We start from the raw sequence: 17,142 nt of genomic DNA, 5'->3' as shown, positions 1-17,142 counted from the left end.
ATTTCTAGACTTTCCCAGGTCACACTGGTTCGTTCTTACCAAGATATAAATCTGTTATTAAACGGTGGTTCTCTTTTTATTTTAAGGTTGACCAGTTACTTTTGAGTCTGTCCAGATAAGTTATTTGTAATGGGCATTACTGAATTTTTTAAAATGCCAATTACATCCAAATATTGTGCACATTTAATCAATACCAAATTTTAAGCTGTATACTCCTAGTCAAGGGGCATGTGGCTTAGCCCTTTGGTGATAAGGACTTCCACTGGGAAATGTAGAGGTAGAATTGTGGTTCCCTATTGAGACAGGCACATAAAAGTAACCTTGATGAGATCTTGAGGTTTTGAAATTTAGTTACCTCAAATGTTTTGTTTAGATTTGAGAAAAAGAGAAGAAGTCGGGAAAATTAGTTCTCTTGGAGAAAGGGTTTGAATTGAAGCTTGATTTTGGAACATAAACCTACTTTAAAATTTTCTGTTCCATAATCTCGGTTTATCATGGATGGGAAACATAGAGAACTTCAAGGAAAATAAGTGAAATTTTAAAAGTCAACATTTTCTTAGAACTGTTCCACCAACTGTTCTTTGTTTATTTTTCTATGAATTCAGAAATGGTTGTTTTCCCCTCTTGAGATGAAGAGATAAATATGAGCCACCTACTTGGTATAAGTGAGAATTTGTGTGGGTATCTATTTAAACAATTGAAATGTGTCATTCTGAGAGCAGAATTCTATAATTACCTCCAAATAGAAGAACATGCTTATAGAATTTAACAGAGTGAAGTTGTGAAAGTAGAATTTTTCCTCCAAAATTAACTGGTGGTTACTTGCAAATGAACTTAATTACCAGGATTTATTACTTAAATAACTTTGAAAAACTATATCAAGTAACTATGGAATTAAGTGTGCATATGTAAACTATGTTTCCTAGTGAGATATGTGCCAAAGTCCATATATCACCAGGTTCTATCTGAAAAGAAGAGGGGAGCGATACGCTGGTGAACAGTTTGGAGTGATAAAAGATGATGACCAAAACGAAGTGGTTAGTTTTACTTGGATAAAGTGAAAAATGTTAAATGTGTACAAAAAAAGTGTTCTGTGTTTTTCCACCCCAGTGTTGTCTTGTGTAAAATAAGAAAGCCCTAAAATCCTATCAGAGAGAAAAAAGTTATTTAGGTTGTTTGCTACCTTATCAGCCTAAATATTTTTTTTCCATTTTGTTACGATTTGCCTTTCTTTGGGGGGGGTGGATAGTGGTGATATTCAGGATAATAAAAATGAATTAGAAACATCACAATTCTAGACTTTCTATTGATTTGTTTTAATAAATATTTGGAATTGTAATATGTGGAGCTGTTCCCTGAAATTTAGGTCTTTCAATGTTGAATCTATTTCTAAATGTTCATTATTTCATGGTGCACAAGTGACACTCCATATATTCCAGAAATATTTTCCTTGCTGTATTATTATGAAAACAATTCAATACATTAATCTGATTTTTCAGTAATTAGTAATTTTAGCTTGAACTGAAGATTATGCAGAAGGAACAAACTTATGACAAGGGACAATCACCAGTATGAGCTATATCTGGTTCAAATACATGAAACTTCAAAGATAACTCATTCTTTGCTAATGTTTACGGCTCTATTGTTCCCTTGAGAGAAAAATAAAAAGTTGAATTCTAAGAAAAATTGTTCTGAGTTAAAAATTAATCTGAGCTATAATCTAAATCTGGATTCAGTCTATTTTTCTTACCAGAACTGAATGAACAAAAGTTATAAATAGTGCTTTGGTTCAAATTAGATTGTTTAAAAATTAAACTATATGATTTCAATGTGTCTGGTCTAATATTTTTTATCTGTGGGTAATTATTTTTCACATTAGATTATTTAAGACCAGGAACAGCTGTATACATGGTAAGCTCTTAATACAGAAACATTTTGAGTTTATAGAATTGGTAAAATAAGGACTGAGTTTAGGAGCATATAACCTAACGCTTTAGGCTCAAGGAGCTCTCTTGTTGGGGGGTGGCACATAGCAAGATGGAAGTGTGGTCTGGCTCTGTTAGGTACTTTACTCCATTCCTGAGGTTTGTGAGTGAAGTTAAAATATCCCAAGGCATGGTCTACAAGAGGAGTTGACCAGTGCTAGAGATAATAGGAATGTGCTTGCTGTAAGGAATACTCATCACCCAGTAATGCGTGAACTCTGGAATACATGCGAAAATAATCACTGCTGATTACTGATCTCTAACACCAAGTTTACAGAAAAATCTGGTATCTAAATCAAGGCTAATTCATGTCCATCTCAAAGTTTTCAGTTTTGAAGAAGAAAAGTCTTGGTAAGCTTCAAATTTAAACTACTCCACAGTTCATTATTAGTTAATGCTCTTCCTGGACAAAGTTTTGCTTTTTGTAGGGAGCGTGAGGTGGAGATGTTAGAATATAAGTATTTCCAAAATGGAAAATAACTAGGATGTAAGTTTAACATTTTAATATTAAGCATGTTAGATCTTGTACTCATTTTATTAGTAAGTACCCAATTACATAGCTGCTGACTTAAGTAACACCTAAGTGCGAGAGTGCAAGAGTAGAGTCAGGCAGTTCTATATAGTTAGGTATGGGAGTTTATAGGAAATAAGTTTCCACAGTGATTTTGTAGAAGCAAAGATAAGGTCAAAGCATTCCAAGTTTTTTTGAGGGATAAGGCGAATATAATAGGTTTGTTAATTTTAGGACATCATACAGTTCTAGAAAACTTTCAGACAATAAATTATCCTATTGCTAGAAAAATTCAAGTCCAGGCCAGGTTTAAGAAAATTATATTTGTTTTTAATTGTCACATTTCAATTATTTCTATTACACATACATTAGTTTCTAAAGTTAAAAAGTTTTAAAGTTAATGAGAACTTTAAAGACCTTATGTTGGATTAGAAACTAATAATTACAAGGAAGTTGTTTTATATCTAGAAAAGACGAGATGTTTAAAGTTTGATGTGAATGTTCCTTACTTAGGACATAAGTTGGAAAGTTGATACTTTTGTATTGAACAATGAACTGACAGATGAATGGGAGTTTAAAAATACATCACTTCTGTATTTTAAAAATTATTTTCTTAGGAGAAAGGCACTGGCCCCAAAGTCAGCTCCTTTTTCTTAAATTAGAGTTGGATGTATTTTGTGTCTTATGTGTAATAACCTCCAATTACTGTTACTGCATCGTTGTATCTAATCCACAGACAAGTCCATATCTGATATTAAAAGGTAGGTAGGCTTGGGTGGCTTGGACTCCTGCCAGAGCTGTTTTATAGAAGTACAGAAGTTAATAGAGGGAAAGGTTTGCATACTATTACATTGGCCCTACATCTTTATTGCTGGAGGAAGCTGTCACTGCTAAGGCACATCTTGGTAATAAAAAACTTCTTTCACAGTGTGGGATTTATTCCTGATGAAAAAATTTACTAGAGACAAAAATTTTTTTCAACTGGTAAAGCAAGCATTTTCACATATTATTGAATACTTGGAGACAAATAGACTTTTCCCAAATGATATTTAAGTTACTTAAGACCATTACAAATATCTTTGAAACAAGTATATCATGGCAGTACTGTTTTCAGTAGTTTCTGCTTGATGCTAAGTTTACTTGAGAAGGAGAAAGAATTAAAACAAAGCAAAACAAAACAAAACAAAAAAACGGCTGATGAGAAAACCTCATTCCATCAAAAGGAACTCTTAGAAAATGAAACTAGTGTTTAAGATAAACCTCTTCACCCATAACGAAGGCCCTCTAGTTCACATGACTATCACTGAAAAGTCCAAAAACTCCAAATACACGATGCTCTTAACTTACACCAATGGCATTGTGACAATTAATGTAGCTTTCTCTTTGATAAATTTTGCTGTAGTCATTTCAGTATCCACAGATTCTGGAAGATTCAGATGTAATCTGTACTCAGAAACCTCCATCAATAAGTCATCCTAAGAATAAACCAAGAGAAATTTTTAAAGATGAAAATAGAAAAATATTTCCTGGTTAAAATTTGTGTTATTTGTTTATTGTTCCCAGTTATTCACTCCTTTCGCATAAGAAGAGGATCCCACTTACAAGCAATAAAGTTGCTGTTGTAAATCCCTGAGATTTTGAGGTGGGTATCGCTGCTCAGTACATCAAAAGTTAACTGATACAGTACCAGAAGATCGGTGTTGCCATCCTAAATTATGTGGCATTGACTTTGGGGCTGACCAGCAAACAGCAAGGAAACTTATTGGAGACTGGAAAGATGGTGATCTATGTTTTATGGTGACAAAGCCCTTTCCACAATAATTTGGAAGACATAATGTACCTGGTTAATTTGTGGCTTTAGGTACAGAAGTGGGAAAATAGAATGTTATTTGCATGCATTGGTTCTATTGGCCACATTTAACAAGGTAGTACCAAAAGATGAGCTTAGAAGAGAATTTCTCAGTTTGCAAGGGAAAATACAGAATTGAAAGGGGATATACAGAGCCCAGAAATTCTAAGACTTGAATGAAAAATGGAACTAATTTTTACTTTCAACCAGTAAACAATAAAGTTGAGAAATTTTTTCTTTATGAACAAAGGCTGAGTAAAGCTGCCTAGAGGCAAATACTAAATCATAAGTCTTTATACCCTTTGCCAAAACCTCTAACTGGCTTAAGATGGACCTCATTAAATCCTTACATTTGGCCCAGATGACAGCAATTAAGTCAAAAGAGGCTATTGAAAAATGGACATGTCTAAAAAAGAATTGAGAGGTGTAGCACTGACTGGAATCAAAGAAAGTGCTACCAGTCTGGACTAAAACTAATTTAAAATAATCTTTCGACCCCAACATTCCATGGGCAGCAAACAGGCTGAGTAAGCTGCTCAGCACCTAATGACAGCATATTCTTCAACGGTCTTTTCAGATGTGGCTAAGGTAGATTATGAAAAAGGAAAAACGTTCCAAAGAATGGAGCTGAAAGTCATGGAAAACAACGGAACTAGGAGGCTAGGTAATCAAAGAACCTTGTCAAGGGACCTAAGCAAGAACATCCTCTACCTCCTGGAAAGGGACCCTCGCAATATCTGCCTACCAGGATTTCAGAATTGCCGTGCATCAGCAACTACTGTGTGCCTCATATTTTTTCCAATTTCTGAACTGACACTGTTAATTGTGGTAATTGTCTCCCCATTCCACATTGTATGGTGCATGGGGTTACAGGAATAGATAACTTGTCTTTGCAGTTTATGCAAACTTTGTCTAACGCAGATTATGATGGCAAAATCCTATACTTTGGAGCCTGATACTGGGACTGGATGTGTCGTTCTGGGGAAAGAAGCAAATATTTGTGACCAAGAGGGTGGACTGTGGTAGACTGTAGGATTGTTACTCTTCTTTTATAAGAGGATTATACATCCTTGCCATGTAACTTCCAGTGACCACCTGTGAGAAGAATGTTCTTCCCAGCCCTGTTGATGTAGGACTTGGCCTTGTGACTTACTTTGATCAGTACAGTGTGAGTAAAAGTAATATATTCCATATCTGAGAGGAAGTTTTAGGATCTATTGCATGGTTTGGCCATTGCTATTTTTCCCTCTTCCATGAGAATGACTTACCTAAATTAGGAATTGTTTCTTCACCTGTATCTTAAAATGTGCAACACTCATGGAGCAAAGCAGGCTGAGCTGACATGTAACCTGACCAAATTATTGTAAGCCACTTAGATTATGGAGTTTGTTACTAAAGCATAATATAGTGAATATTGACTGATACAAATTTACAGTATTATCCATTCAACTTACCTCAGAAACACTAAGGTTACAGAGAGATACTGAATTAATACCAGGCAGTTCAACTTTTAATTCAATTTTCAGAGGTTTCTCATTCTGATCTGCCACAATTTTTAATTCATAGGCTGGTCTCTTCATCTCCACTTCAATCTCTGTACTAGAAATCTCTTCTATCAGACACCTTGTTTTACTTGAAACTTTGTCATTTGGCAGTAAAAGTTGAGGAAACTGATCTGAATTGCTCACAGAACTGCGTCTTATCTGTTCAAGGGTTAGTTCTTTATGAAAAAAAAAGGAGAAGATGAAATCACAAAATCAATCAACAACATGAAGCACTATCAGGCGATGAGCTGTAATAGATGTAGTGTTAGCCAAGATGGCAGATAAAGCTGCAGCTAAATCGGTTTGGGAAATCTTAAAAGACTCTTAAACCAAAGAATCTGGTTTAAAAGTCTGCAGGATTTAAACATCTTTAAGGACATGCTAATTTAAAAAAAATTTTTTTATTGAAGTATAGTTGATTTACAAGGTCGTGTTTAATTTCTGCTGTACAGCAGTGACTCAGTTATACATATATATTATTTTTCATATTCTTTCCCATTATGGTTTATTACAGGATATTCAATATAGTTCACTGTGCCATACAGTAAGACCTTGTTGTTTATCCATCCTATATATAATAGTTTGCATCTGCTAATCCCAAGCTCCCAATCCATCTCTCCCTGTCCCCCCTCCCCCTTGGCGACCACAAGTCTGTTCTTTATATCTATGAGTCTGTTTTTGTTTCGTAGATATGTTCATTTGTGTTATATTTTAGATTACATATATAAGTGATATCATATGGTATTTGTCTTTCTCCTTCTGACTTACTTCGCCTTGTATGATAATCTCTAGGTCCATCCATGTTAGGACATGTTAATATTTCTAATATCTAACATTTATATTTTTCTATCTTAAATTTCTCATCTTTTGCAATTGAGACTTCTAATCTGCAAAATGTACACCAGAGGCAAAAAAACATTTTAAATCAGTTTAATTTTCCATTACATTCATTAACTTACCCTTTCTCATTTTCTCTCTTAAATCTGTGGGATCAGTTTGGATGCCCATCAGATTTTGTTTCATTCTGTGAACACTTCCTTTTATTCTAAATTCGGTAACATGGTAAGAGTTTGAGAGAGTGAATTGGAGTTTTTCCTCAATGCATTTCATGGCCATCCGTATTAGTTGATCTTTTTTCACTTGGTCTTTTTCCGCTGCCTGGAGAACATCAGGATGGTAGGCAACATCAATGACTGTGTAAACATCTGTGTGTGTAATTCAGAGGGTGTGAAATGAAAACGATTTGTTTCACTAATGATATCGTCAGGTAATGTATTAAACCATATCCTGATAAAGCTGGAAAAGTATAAATTCTATTCCTATATTTTCAGAGACAATCACAATGGTGCTATATACACAAAATTCCAATTAGAGCATTTCTTGACATTTTATATGGGTTAAAAATAGCTCATATTATTAGAAAAGTAAACAGTATTCAATTTTCATAAAGGTATACTTATTAGTCATTAAGTATATTATGAGCAAATAAAATATGTAATGCCTTTTACCAAGGAAAATCTGGTTCTTGCTTATTTCCCCCCAAATTTTTAAAATGTGCTTTCTCTCCCATAATTCTATGTACCTGATGTCTCAGACATATCTTCTGGTCTGCCAACACTTAGAGGTACTGGATGAGTGGCTGACTGGGGAGCTGGGATCCTTTTCCACTGACACAGGTTGATAAAAAGTATTTTTTCTTTCGGTTTCTAGAAAGCAAATAATTTTGCATATCTCAAAACCTAGTTTTTAAATTTTTAAATAATATCCTAAAGGTAACTCATCACAGAATTTGAAGAGTGGGAACTTTAGGCTCCAAATAAGTCATTCCATAGATTTAAACTGCATTTGAAAAACTGTAAGAAATTACTGTTACCTGATTTCCCTAACGCTGCTGGCTTTTCATTAAGCATCCAGTTGCTGCTCCCACAGGAAGTGGGAGGAGGGTGGGGGAATTGATCTAAGCTATTCCAGGTGAATTTGACCCTATTTCACCACTTCCTTACCTCCCCAATCAAATAAGTTTTCTTTATTTGGAAAATCTCCAACTCTATTATTCTCCTTTAAATAATTACGTGACTTAATTTTCATCCTAGCAGAAAATGGCTCATTTTGAGATCTCCAAAATGTATCAAATATGAAATTCCCATTCTTACTCCTTCAACACAATCTTCCACACTATGTTTAATTTTCCATTCAGAGTGGCAGTTTCCCTCAAGTGTTCTTGTGTTAAAGTAGTAATAGCTAAGGGTAAGCCATTCTCTGGTTATTCCAGGACCATTTCATTCAGGACTTCCCTTTCCCTGGGCACCAACTCTACATACCAGGATCCTGGTTTGTAGACAGAGCTGTGGTTCTGGGGCAGCACAGAGCTGTTTCCCCTCTTTCAGCTGCTGTTGAATGAACTTCTCATAGCTCTCAGGGTTACTTTCAGCCAGATCATCTAGGAGGTTCCAGAATTGAGTAACTTGGGTGAGCAGACCCTTTGAGGATGACTCCATGATTGAGATAAATAGGCCTCTTAAGTCTGTGGAAAGACATGACTTAAGGAAGAAAAAAAGTCTATTGATTCATTTCTTCTTTTGGGGGAGGAGGAACAGTTCAGGAACTGTTTTGTTGAAGTTAGCAGCTATCCTTAACCCCTGTGTGTAAAAGATTGTGGATCAGCACCACTTTATCTTTTCCTTATTCTCTAATTATCTAATGCCTTTTCCTACATTCTCAAGATGTTCTCTCAGATAATAAGAGAGGACAGAACAGTCATTTAAAGTCTGTATTTCCTGGGATATTCTTGTTCCAACACTTGGGTATTGGCTGACTGGGGCCTATCCAGTTCCTGATTTTGTGTGGGTCGAGGGCCACATGAGACTTCCTCAATCCTCAGCATAGTTTGGGAGTTAAAAGCATGGACTCTGCAGCCAGAATGCCTAGATTCCAGTCTTAGCTCTATCACTTACTAGCTGTGTGATCTTGAGAAATTAATTTACATATGTGCCTCAGTTTATTCTCCTCGAAATGAAGACGAGAATACCTATCTCATAGGGTTATCGTGAGGATTAAGTAAGGTAATACAGAGAGGCTGGAACACTTGGTAAGCATTATGTGAGAATAATAATATTCTACCAGTTGAATAACCTACCTCCCTCAATGAAGAAGTGTCCCACAGCATCCACAGAGTGAGGAAAAGAGAAGGTTTGGGTTCTCCAAATACTACATTAGGGTTAGACTAAATGGGAAATTTAATCATCTTCCTAGAGGCCGGCGAACCCACCTCTTCTCTCGGTTTCTTGACAAACCGCGACGCCTGTTACCAGGGTAACCAGACTGGTACAACATCTAATTGAGTCCGGGAAGCTCCAGGAAGAAAGGTCTTTTTACATCCAGTTCCGGAAGCTTCTTCTGGTGCTGGGCTTGCTTTTCGGCTGAGCCCGACCCACTTCTTTTCCAGGAAGGCGCCCGCCTCCCTTTCTACACCTGTCGACTTCTAGAGTGTCCTGGAAACCCTCCTGTGGGAGTCTCTGGGACTCCTGTTGGTGGGAAGAATTTCTCAAGAGCACGACTTCCGGCCTGGAAGGGAAGTCGGTACCCTTTTCTCACAGACCGCTTCCTCCCCACCCCCGCCACGCGAGGCCGCGGCGCACGGTATGGGTGTGTTTGTGTGTGTTTGTGTGGGGAGGGCGTTTGGAGGGAAGGTTACCGGGAGCTCCGTGGCCGCTGCGGGGCAGGGGTCCCGGTGACGAAGATGGGGGTATTTTCTCTGTCTTCCACTTGGAAGCCTCAACCCCCCCTTCAGCCACTCTAGATACATCTTGGGGCCCAGTCGAAGGTCGTACCCGTCCAAAGTGTCCCCATCCTTTTTGGGGAGCGAAACCCAACCCCCGGGTCCATCCCAGAGGAGCGTGAGCGGGGAATGCCCCAGCCAACGAGGCCGTCCGGATTCCGCGCCGGAGCAGCCTCCGGCCTCAGTCCGGAGAGATATTTGCCTGTCGGCCTGGGCTGGGGGAAAGGCGGCCGTGGCCTGGGCCACGGGTGAGGGCGGAATAACCGGTGGGAAGGCTGCGTTTTCACGAAGGACTCGGGTGAAGCTGCAGAGCTGCCTTTGCTTGGCTTCTGGGTCGGAGGAGATCTTGTAATGGAGTGGTTCTTCGTCTCACACTAGCAAGATGCCTGATTTCCTCAGGATCGAGGGGTGAGTGAGCGTTGGGGTGGTGCACAAAGCCCCTGCTGGCTACACACGTGAATATCCCTGTCATCTATTTTTTTGGAGGCTTCTGTACAAAATAGAACATAAAATTCTCTTGAATGAAGAAATTTAGGGCATCTCTGCATTTAATGTTTTTAGGCGTCAGTTTTTGTTACTGTTGACATTTGTGGTCCTGACACTCTCAAATCTAGGTGTTTAATTGCAAACTAATTTTGGGATTCGGGAGTTGATTTCTAGTCTGAACCATGTTTGCCTTGGACTATGTGGCCTGGGGCAAGTTATGGCTTTAATGGAATTTCATCTACAAAATAGGAATGAAGATACTTGCCTCATAGAACATAGTTATTTTGAGGATTAAATAAAGTGGGTCTCTTGAAAGCACTTAATTTGGTGCAGTTTCAAAGAGCTCTAATGAACATTACCTCCTTTTATCCTCACAGTAGTGTGGTCAGGTGTTTTCCCCTTTTAATGGTGAAGGAAAAACTATTCCTCAGGACTTCTGACTTCTGGTTCAGTGATCTTTCCTTTATCTCATGCTTCATTATAACATAGTAATAAAAGATAAGGTAATAACATAAATTATTATTAAATGTTACTTATTGATTCATTTCAGATTGAAGAATGTCCCGAGTTCCCTTGGGGAAAGTCCTCCTGAGGAACGTCATCCGGCACACAGATGCTCACAATAAGGTGAGAGGTACAACTTAGTTATTCCACATGCTTCATGAGGGCATACAGTGTGCTAGGAATTATTTTGATACAGTTAGGAAAGACAAAGATAAATAAAATAATTAGAATATAGTTTGATAAGTATTGTAATGGAGACATACACAAAGTCCTTTTATGCACTGAGGAAGGAATAATGAAATCTGCCTTGGGGAATTAGGAAAGGCTTCACATAATGGGTGTTATTTGCACTAGTTATTGATGAACAGGATCAAGTTTACCAGGTGTAAAAGATCATTCAGGACAGAGGGAACATCTTGTACTAGTGTATGGCAAGGAACATGAAGCATTTGGGGCAAGAAATTGTATGCATCCAGAAAGTAGAGAATGTGGGGAGTAGTGGCAGAGGATGAGGCCCAAATGGTAAATTGAGTTGGATTGTGATGCTTGGAGATTAGACTTTTCCCTGTAGGCAATAAAGAAACCATCACTTTTCTTTTTTGCGGTACGCGGGCCTCTCACTGTTGTGGCCTCTCCCGTTGCGGAGCACAGGCTCTGGACGCGCAGGCTCAGCGGCCATGGCTCACGGGCCTAGCCGCTCCGCGGCATGTGGGATCTTCCCCGACCGGGGCACGAACCCGTGTCCCCTGCATCGGCAGGCGGACTCTCAACCACTGCGCCACCAGGGAAGCCCACCATCAATTACTTTTAAGCAGGGTTTGACATGATTGTATTTGTATTTTAGAAAGATGACTTGTTAGCTGGGTAGGGGATAGATCAGATGGGTTGAAACAGCAGAGGGACCAGTTAGGAGGCAATTGCAATGTTCCAGGTGAGAGATGGTGAGTGGTTCACATGAAAACAGTGACAGGGATGAAGATGAGGAATTCAGGCAATAGAGTTCAAAGAACTTGATAATTGATTGGATAATAGTGATAATTATAGAATCAAATATAACCACCTTGTGCGACTGGGTGAATGATGATGGTGCCATTAATTGAGTTAGGGAACTAAAGAAAAGAGACAAGTGTGATGGTAAAGGTAATTAGTTTGGTTTTGAACATCTTGATGGTGAAATGCTTATAGGATGTCCAAATAGTTCGCAATTCAGACTTGGAGAAAAGTTGAGGCTGGATATAAAGTTTTGGGGATTACTGATATAGGAAATGATAGAGGTCACGAGAGTACGTGAGGTCACCTATGAGAGCACATATAATGAAACAAGGGTCAAGCACCCTTGTTTGGTTTTCTTTGGTGAACTGTACACCTAGTTTGACCACAAATGTTATTATTGTCATATCACCTGATATTCTCAATGTGAATGAGGGTATAACTGCTACCTAAGCAGCCTCTGCAATTGCGTAAACCACCCCAGTTGGATGGTGAACTTAGATTTGAAAGCAGTGGCTAAAAAAGATAAATCTAGGACAAATTTAACAAAATATTACAGGAGGACTTAGAAATACAATTTATTATTGTTCTTTGTGCAGCTGTACTCTGCCTTTCAGGAAATTTTCTAACAGTTCCCATGCTGTTTGTTTTGTTTTGCTTTGTTTTTAACAAAAATTATTATGTTGTGAAAACAGACTTAGCCTAGAAAGTTTCAAGACCTGTCCTTACTAGCTTTTTGACTTTGGTAAAAATCCCTGAGCTTTTGTTTCTTCTCAGTAAAATATAATAATGGTACCTGCTTTGCTTTCCTCATAAGATTGCTTAAAGTTCAATAGAGAGATGATATAGTTAAAACCATAAAGCATTTTAGAGACATAAGGGATTATCATTTGCTAATTGCAGCATAATTGCTTAGTTAATAAGGTAGTAAGTGTGTCTATGCAGGGGTGAAAAAGCTCTTTTGTTGCTGCAGAATTCTACAGAATTCTACATATTTGAGATTTACTAGGTTGGATTGTTTAATCACTCTAGAGAAACCAGAATTTGTTTCCCAGATTCCTGATCAAAACTTAGTTTGTAATCCAATAATTAGTGCAGACCGTATTTTCAGTTACTTTTCAGTGATGTAATGTGTTATTTTTAGTAACTTATTTTTATTTCTTTCCTTTTAAAAAAAAATCCAGATTCAGGAGGAATCAGATATGTGGAAAATAAGAGAGCTGGAGAAACAGATGGAAGATGCGTACCGGGGGACGAAAAGGAAAATGTTACCCAGCAGTTCAAGGTGAAGTTGCAACTCTGAGAACCAAAATAATTCTCATCTTATTCAGAATCATCAACTTTTGTTTAAAAACATTATGGTATGCTAAAGATAGATGAATTCAGTTCTGTGAGTCCTTAAGCCTTTCCTCTTCAATAAATCTAGACCCAATCATAAAGGTAATGGCTATGATGCATATGGCCCCACTCTTTGCACTTATTTACAATAGAGAACTTAAAAATTCTGCCTTAAACAATTGTAAATGTTAAGGATTCTGTGGATTCTGGCCTTACCTGATGGCTTTTAACTTACGATTTTCTATAGGTATCTTATGGTCACTTAGCTGATCATTCACACCTTTCCCCTATTAGTCTTTCATTCTGTCTCAGCCTTCTCTTTGCCCCATCTACTTACTATCTTAGTCACACAACCTTTCACATTACCTTCTTAATAATTTGAGTGTGGATATGAAGGATTATGCAGGCTTAGTTGTCTTACCTGTGGAGGTATAGGAATGTCTGAGTATTGGGAACATCTCCTGGGTCTCATATGCCTGTTGGTATAGAACTGTGTGTATGAAAAATGATTATAAAGTAATAATGCTGATTTCTAAATCCACACAGGGAAATAGTTAATAGTGAGATATTTAAGTAGAGTGTGCCTGCGCAGTGTGTGTACGTTGGAGTGTGATTGGCTGTGTGTAATGGCTTTTGACAAGGAAAGTATTCAGGGTATCCATGGTAAAGAAGGCAGAGTCTCAACATAAAAATAAATACCTTGTCAGTCTGTTTTCTCTCTGAAGATGATTCTTTGAGAATTTGGAAGTACTTAGTGCAGATGATGATTTGTTTTGTATTGGTTATTCAGTTACAAGCAGCATTTCCAGGAACAAAATATTGTTCTTTTGGAGTGGACTATTAATGCCTGTCATAATGAATAAGTCTTTAAAACATAATCTCTTTAGGGGCAGGTTTCTGATTGTCTCATTTGCCATTATAGTCCCAGCAGCTAGAGCAGTGCCTGGCAGGCACATAGGAGGTCCTCAAATATTTTTGATAACCAATTAACTGGCTTAGTGACTGGTTAGTGGATGTTGTAAGTACAGGCTAAGTCAGTGGTTCTCAACTGTTTATCCACCCCAGCTTACTCATGGGTTACACCTTGCTCCCACTGTTACTCTGACTTAACTACAGCAGGTTGCTGGTGTTCAGGGAAGGGAGTGTATTTCAGAATCTCTAGGGCAGTTTGAAATGTCCCCAGCTGTGATTATGCTCTGCTTCCTTCTTTGAGGATCAGAGAGTGAGGTACAGCATGCCACAGTCGAAAAGTCATTTTGTCTATACTCTGCAGTAGGACGGGTAGTGATGATCATATTTTCATTGAACACCTAACTGTACAAATAAATAGAGAGGAACAGATCATGTTAAAAAAAATTTTTTTTTAACATTAAGTATCAGGTTGTTTTGGTTTCCCCTTAGCTTGTTCAGTGAGTTTTGTGCATATTCCATAAAGTAACCTCACAGATTGCTCCTCTATCTGAAAGTTCTTCTGTTTTCTCTTATAGCCGGATGCGTAGTGATGGTTTTGATGAAGAAAGTCAAAGAGACTATTGGAGGCCAAAGAATGAAATTTCTGGGGCACTGGATGATGATTTTCTTAAGGCTAAATCCTGGAACAAGAAGTTACATGATTATGAAGCTAACATGCCAGACAGGTTTGTGACTAAATTCCTGTGACCATTAATGGTATTTGGCCTGAGAATGTGTACTTTTAAAAATTAATTCTCTCTGCAAACGTTTATACAGAAATGTTCATAGCATATTTATTCATAATGGCCAAAAAAGTGGAAACCCAAATGTCTATCAACTGATAAATGGATTAAAAAAATGTGGTATATGGGATGGTAATGGAATGTTATTTGGCAGTAAAAATAAAGTACTGACACATGCTACAACATGTATGAACCTTGAAAACATGTTAGGTGAGAAAAGCAGACACAAAAGGCCACTCACGATATGATTCTATGGAGATAGAAAGTAGATTAGTGGTTGCCATGGGCTACGGGAAATGGAGGAATGGAGCGACTGCTAATGGATTGTTTCTTTTGGGGGTGATGAAAATGTTCTGAAATTAGTGGTGATGGTGGCACAACTCTGAAAATACTAAAAGCCACTGAATTGTACACTTTAAAAGGGTGAATTTTATGGTACATGAATTATATCTCAGTAAAGTTGTTACTTAAAAAAAGTTGTCCCAAGGCAGACAGCATTATGTTTTGAAATGTTTTTGGAGTACTTCACAGCTGAAGAGCAGAATATAAAAGTCCCTTAGTGTTTCTTAAGGAAGAAAATGGCAAGTTTTCTTACAAATGGACAAAGGAATCCTTTGTGTCTGAAATGAGTGTTCAGTACAGAAAATGTACCCAAGTTACCGAGCTATAAATGTGGTGCTGGCTCTACCATATCTCTTTCTTTGTTCTGTGTGTCTCTGTATATGTACACTCCTAAGTCTAATTTGTCTTTAATTTTTAAGAAATGTATGCATTGCTTTAACAATACATGTAATAAAATGTTATTTTACAGATGGGGTCACAGTGGATATAAAGAGTTATACCCTGAAGAATTTGAAACAGACAGGTAAGGCAAGTACGCTTACTGAAAAAAAGTTAGAAGGTAAGATTAATACACAGTCTGAATTATAAATTGAGTTCTTAATTTTTTTTTTTAAAGAGTGGATATATGTATATGTATAAATGATTTACAAACTCACTTTAGTATTTAGTTATTTATTTAGGCTGCACTGGGTCTTAGTTGAGGCAGGTGGGATCTTCGTTGCGGCATGTTTAGTTGCAGCAAGCAGACTCTTAGTTGCAGCTTGTGGACTTCTTAGTTGTGGCATGCGGACTTCTTAGTTGCAGCATGCATGTGGGATCCAGTTCCCCAACCAGGGATTGATCCCGGGCCCCCTGCATTGGGAGCTTGGCGTCTTACCCACTGGACCACCAGGGAAGTCCCGAGTTAGTAATTTTTATAAAGTATACAACATTTGCCATTAAAAATGTAACCAGAGAAATAATAGGAGATTTAGTTGGGAGATGATTGGTATTTTGCCTTTCCCTGATATTTGGCATTATCTACAGCATGTAGGTTTTTTTATATATAGTGTTCCATACAGTAACTCAGTATGGCAGATTAGAATTTTTATCTTCATTTTAAAGATGAGGAAACAAAAACTCAGTGACAAAGTCTCATAGTAACATTGTATCAGTTTTGATTTAAAATTCAGATGTTAACCCCAACTTCCCATCTAGAAAGCAGAATATAAAAAATATATAAATACACTTATTTTCTATATTAAAGCAATTTTTCTTTTTTATTAGTAGTGATCAGCAAGATATTACCAATGGGAAGAAAACATCTCCCCAGGTAAAATCATCTACCCATGAATCTCACAAACACAAGAAGTCAAAGAAATCCCACAAAAAAAAGCAGAAAAAAAAGTCACACAAAAAACAGAAGAAAAGCAAAAAGGAAGCCACAGATATAACAGCAGATTCCTCAAGTGAGTTCTCAGAAGAAACTGGGGCTTCTAGTACCAGGAAAAGGAAACAATCACATAAGCGCAAGAAAAAATCCAGGAAAAAATCTCTCAAGAAATCTGCTTTATTTTTAGAGGCGGAGTGTGACACTTCCCAGTCAGATGATTCTGCATCCAGCAGTTCTGAGGAAAGTGAGGAAAGAGACAGTAAGAAAACCAAAAGGAAAAAGAGAGATAAAAAAGCCCACATCCCTGTAGTTAACAGTGAAATACAGGAGAGGACAAACAAACGCACAAATTGGAAAGTGGCTACAGATGAAAGGTCTGCTGAGAGTTCAGAGGATGACTAAATGAGAAAGAAACACGTTTCCTTGCATGACTCTGGATATTTACAGCTCTTACACCTTGGGGATTTGCCAGTGACTCTATTGCTCAGCACAGGGGGCCTGAGGTCAGAGCTGTCCTGTGCCATCTATATACATTCTGACAGACTTCTTGTCTTCTATTTTGGCCTGTTAAACTTGATCCTCTTATTGTTAATAGGGAATCGGTTATTTTGTTATGAAGGTTTCTTGAAGAGATTATTTTTTGTGATTAATCACATTTAGCGTAGAGTGCGTATGCAGTAAATTAAAGGACCCGGAAAGCTGAATCCAGTAATGACCTGGGTATACCAATTGGAATGTTGAATTTGGGG

General features: G+C 37.7%; 2 protein-coding genes across 4 annotated transcripts; one reads left to right on the top strand and one right to left on the bottom strand.

Annotated features, from left to right (window-relative positions):
* Window positions 1–1,631: 1,631 nt before the first annotated feature.
* PIH1D2 (PIH1 domain containing 2) lies at window positions 1,632–8,387 on the bottom strand (the record flags this gene model as incomplete). Of its 2 annotated transcripts, none has more annotated exons than XM_079707665.1 (5): window positions 1,632–1,649; window positions 5,800–6,065; window positions 6,849–7,094; window positions 7,472–7,595; window positions 8,211–8,387. In XM_079707665.1, the coding sequence occupies 5 exons, from the start codon at window positions 8,385–8,387 to the stop codon at window positions 1,632–1,634; spliced, it is 831 nt and encodes a 276-aa protein (XP_079563791.1). The 2 variants fall into 2 exon arrangements, with proteins under 2 accessions (XP_079563791.1, XP_079563790.1); XM_079707664.1 differs by lacking the exon at window positions 1,632–1,649 and adding an exon at window positions 3,840–3,971.
* A 1,582-nt stretch (window positions 8,388–9,969) lies between these two features.
* NKAPD1 (NKAP domain containing 1) lies at window positions 9,970–16,951 on the top strand. 2 transcript variants are annotated; one of them, XM_079709071.1, is made up of 6 exons: window positions 9,970–10,075; window positions 10,704–10,780; window positions 12,832–12,932; window positions 14,473–14,622; window positions 15,491–15,544; window positions 16,291–16,951. In XM_079709071.1, exons 2-6 carry the CDS (start codon window positions 10,712–10,714, stop codon window positions 16,793–16,795), a joined length of 879 nt encoding a protein of 292 aa, XP_079565197.1. In that variant the 5' UTR covers window positions 9,970–10,075; window positions 10,704–10,711; the 3' UTR covers window positions 16,796–16,951. The 2 variants fall into 2 exon arrangements, with proteins under 2 accessions (XP_079565197.1, XP_079565196.1); XM_079709070.1 differs by having other exon boundaries at window positions 9,971–10,075; window positions 16,288–16,951.
* Window positions 16,952–17,142: the final 191 nt, after the last annotated feature.

Source organism: Hyperoodon ampullatus (genome assembly GCF_949752795.1).
Source record: "Hyperoodon ampullatus genome assembly, chromosome: 7".
Classification (NCBI taxonomy): domain Eukaryota; kingdom Metazoa; phylum Chordata; class Mammalia; order Artiodactyla; family Ziphiidae; genus Hyperoodon; species Hyperoodon ampullatus.
The sequence above is the reverse complement of the archived record's forward strand: the minus strand, read 5'-3'. Positions and strand labels throughout refer to the sequence as shown.

Excerpts from the sequence above, each read along its gene's own strand:
- NKAPD1 (XM_079709070.1), top strand. The coding sequence starts at position 10,712 with ATGTCCCGAGTTCCCTTGGGGAAAGTCCTCCTGAGGAACGTCATCCGG. Across the intron at positions 10,781-12,831 it reads ACACAGATGCTCACAATAAG|ATTCAGGAGGAATCAGATAT; the intron begins GTGAGAGGTACA and ends AAAAAAATCCAG. Across the intron at positions 14,623-15,490 it reads GAAGCTAACATGCCAGACAG|ATGGGGTCACAGTGGATATA; the intron begins GTTTGTGACTAA and ends GTTATTTTACAG.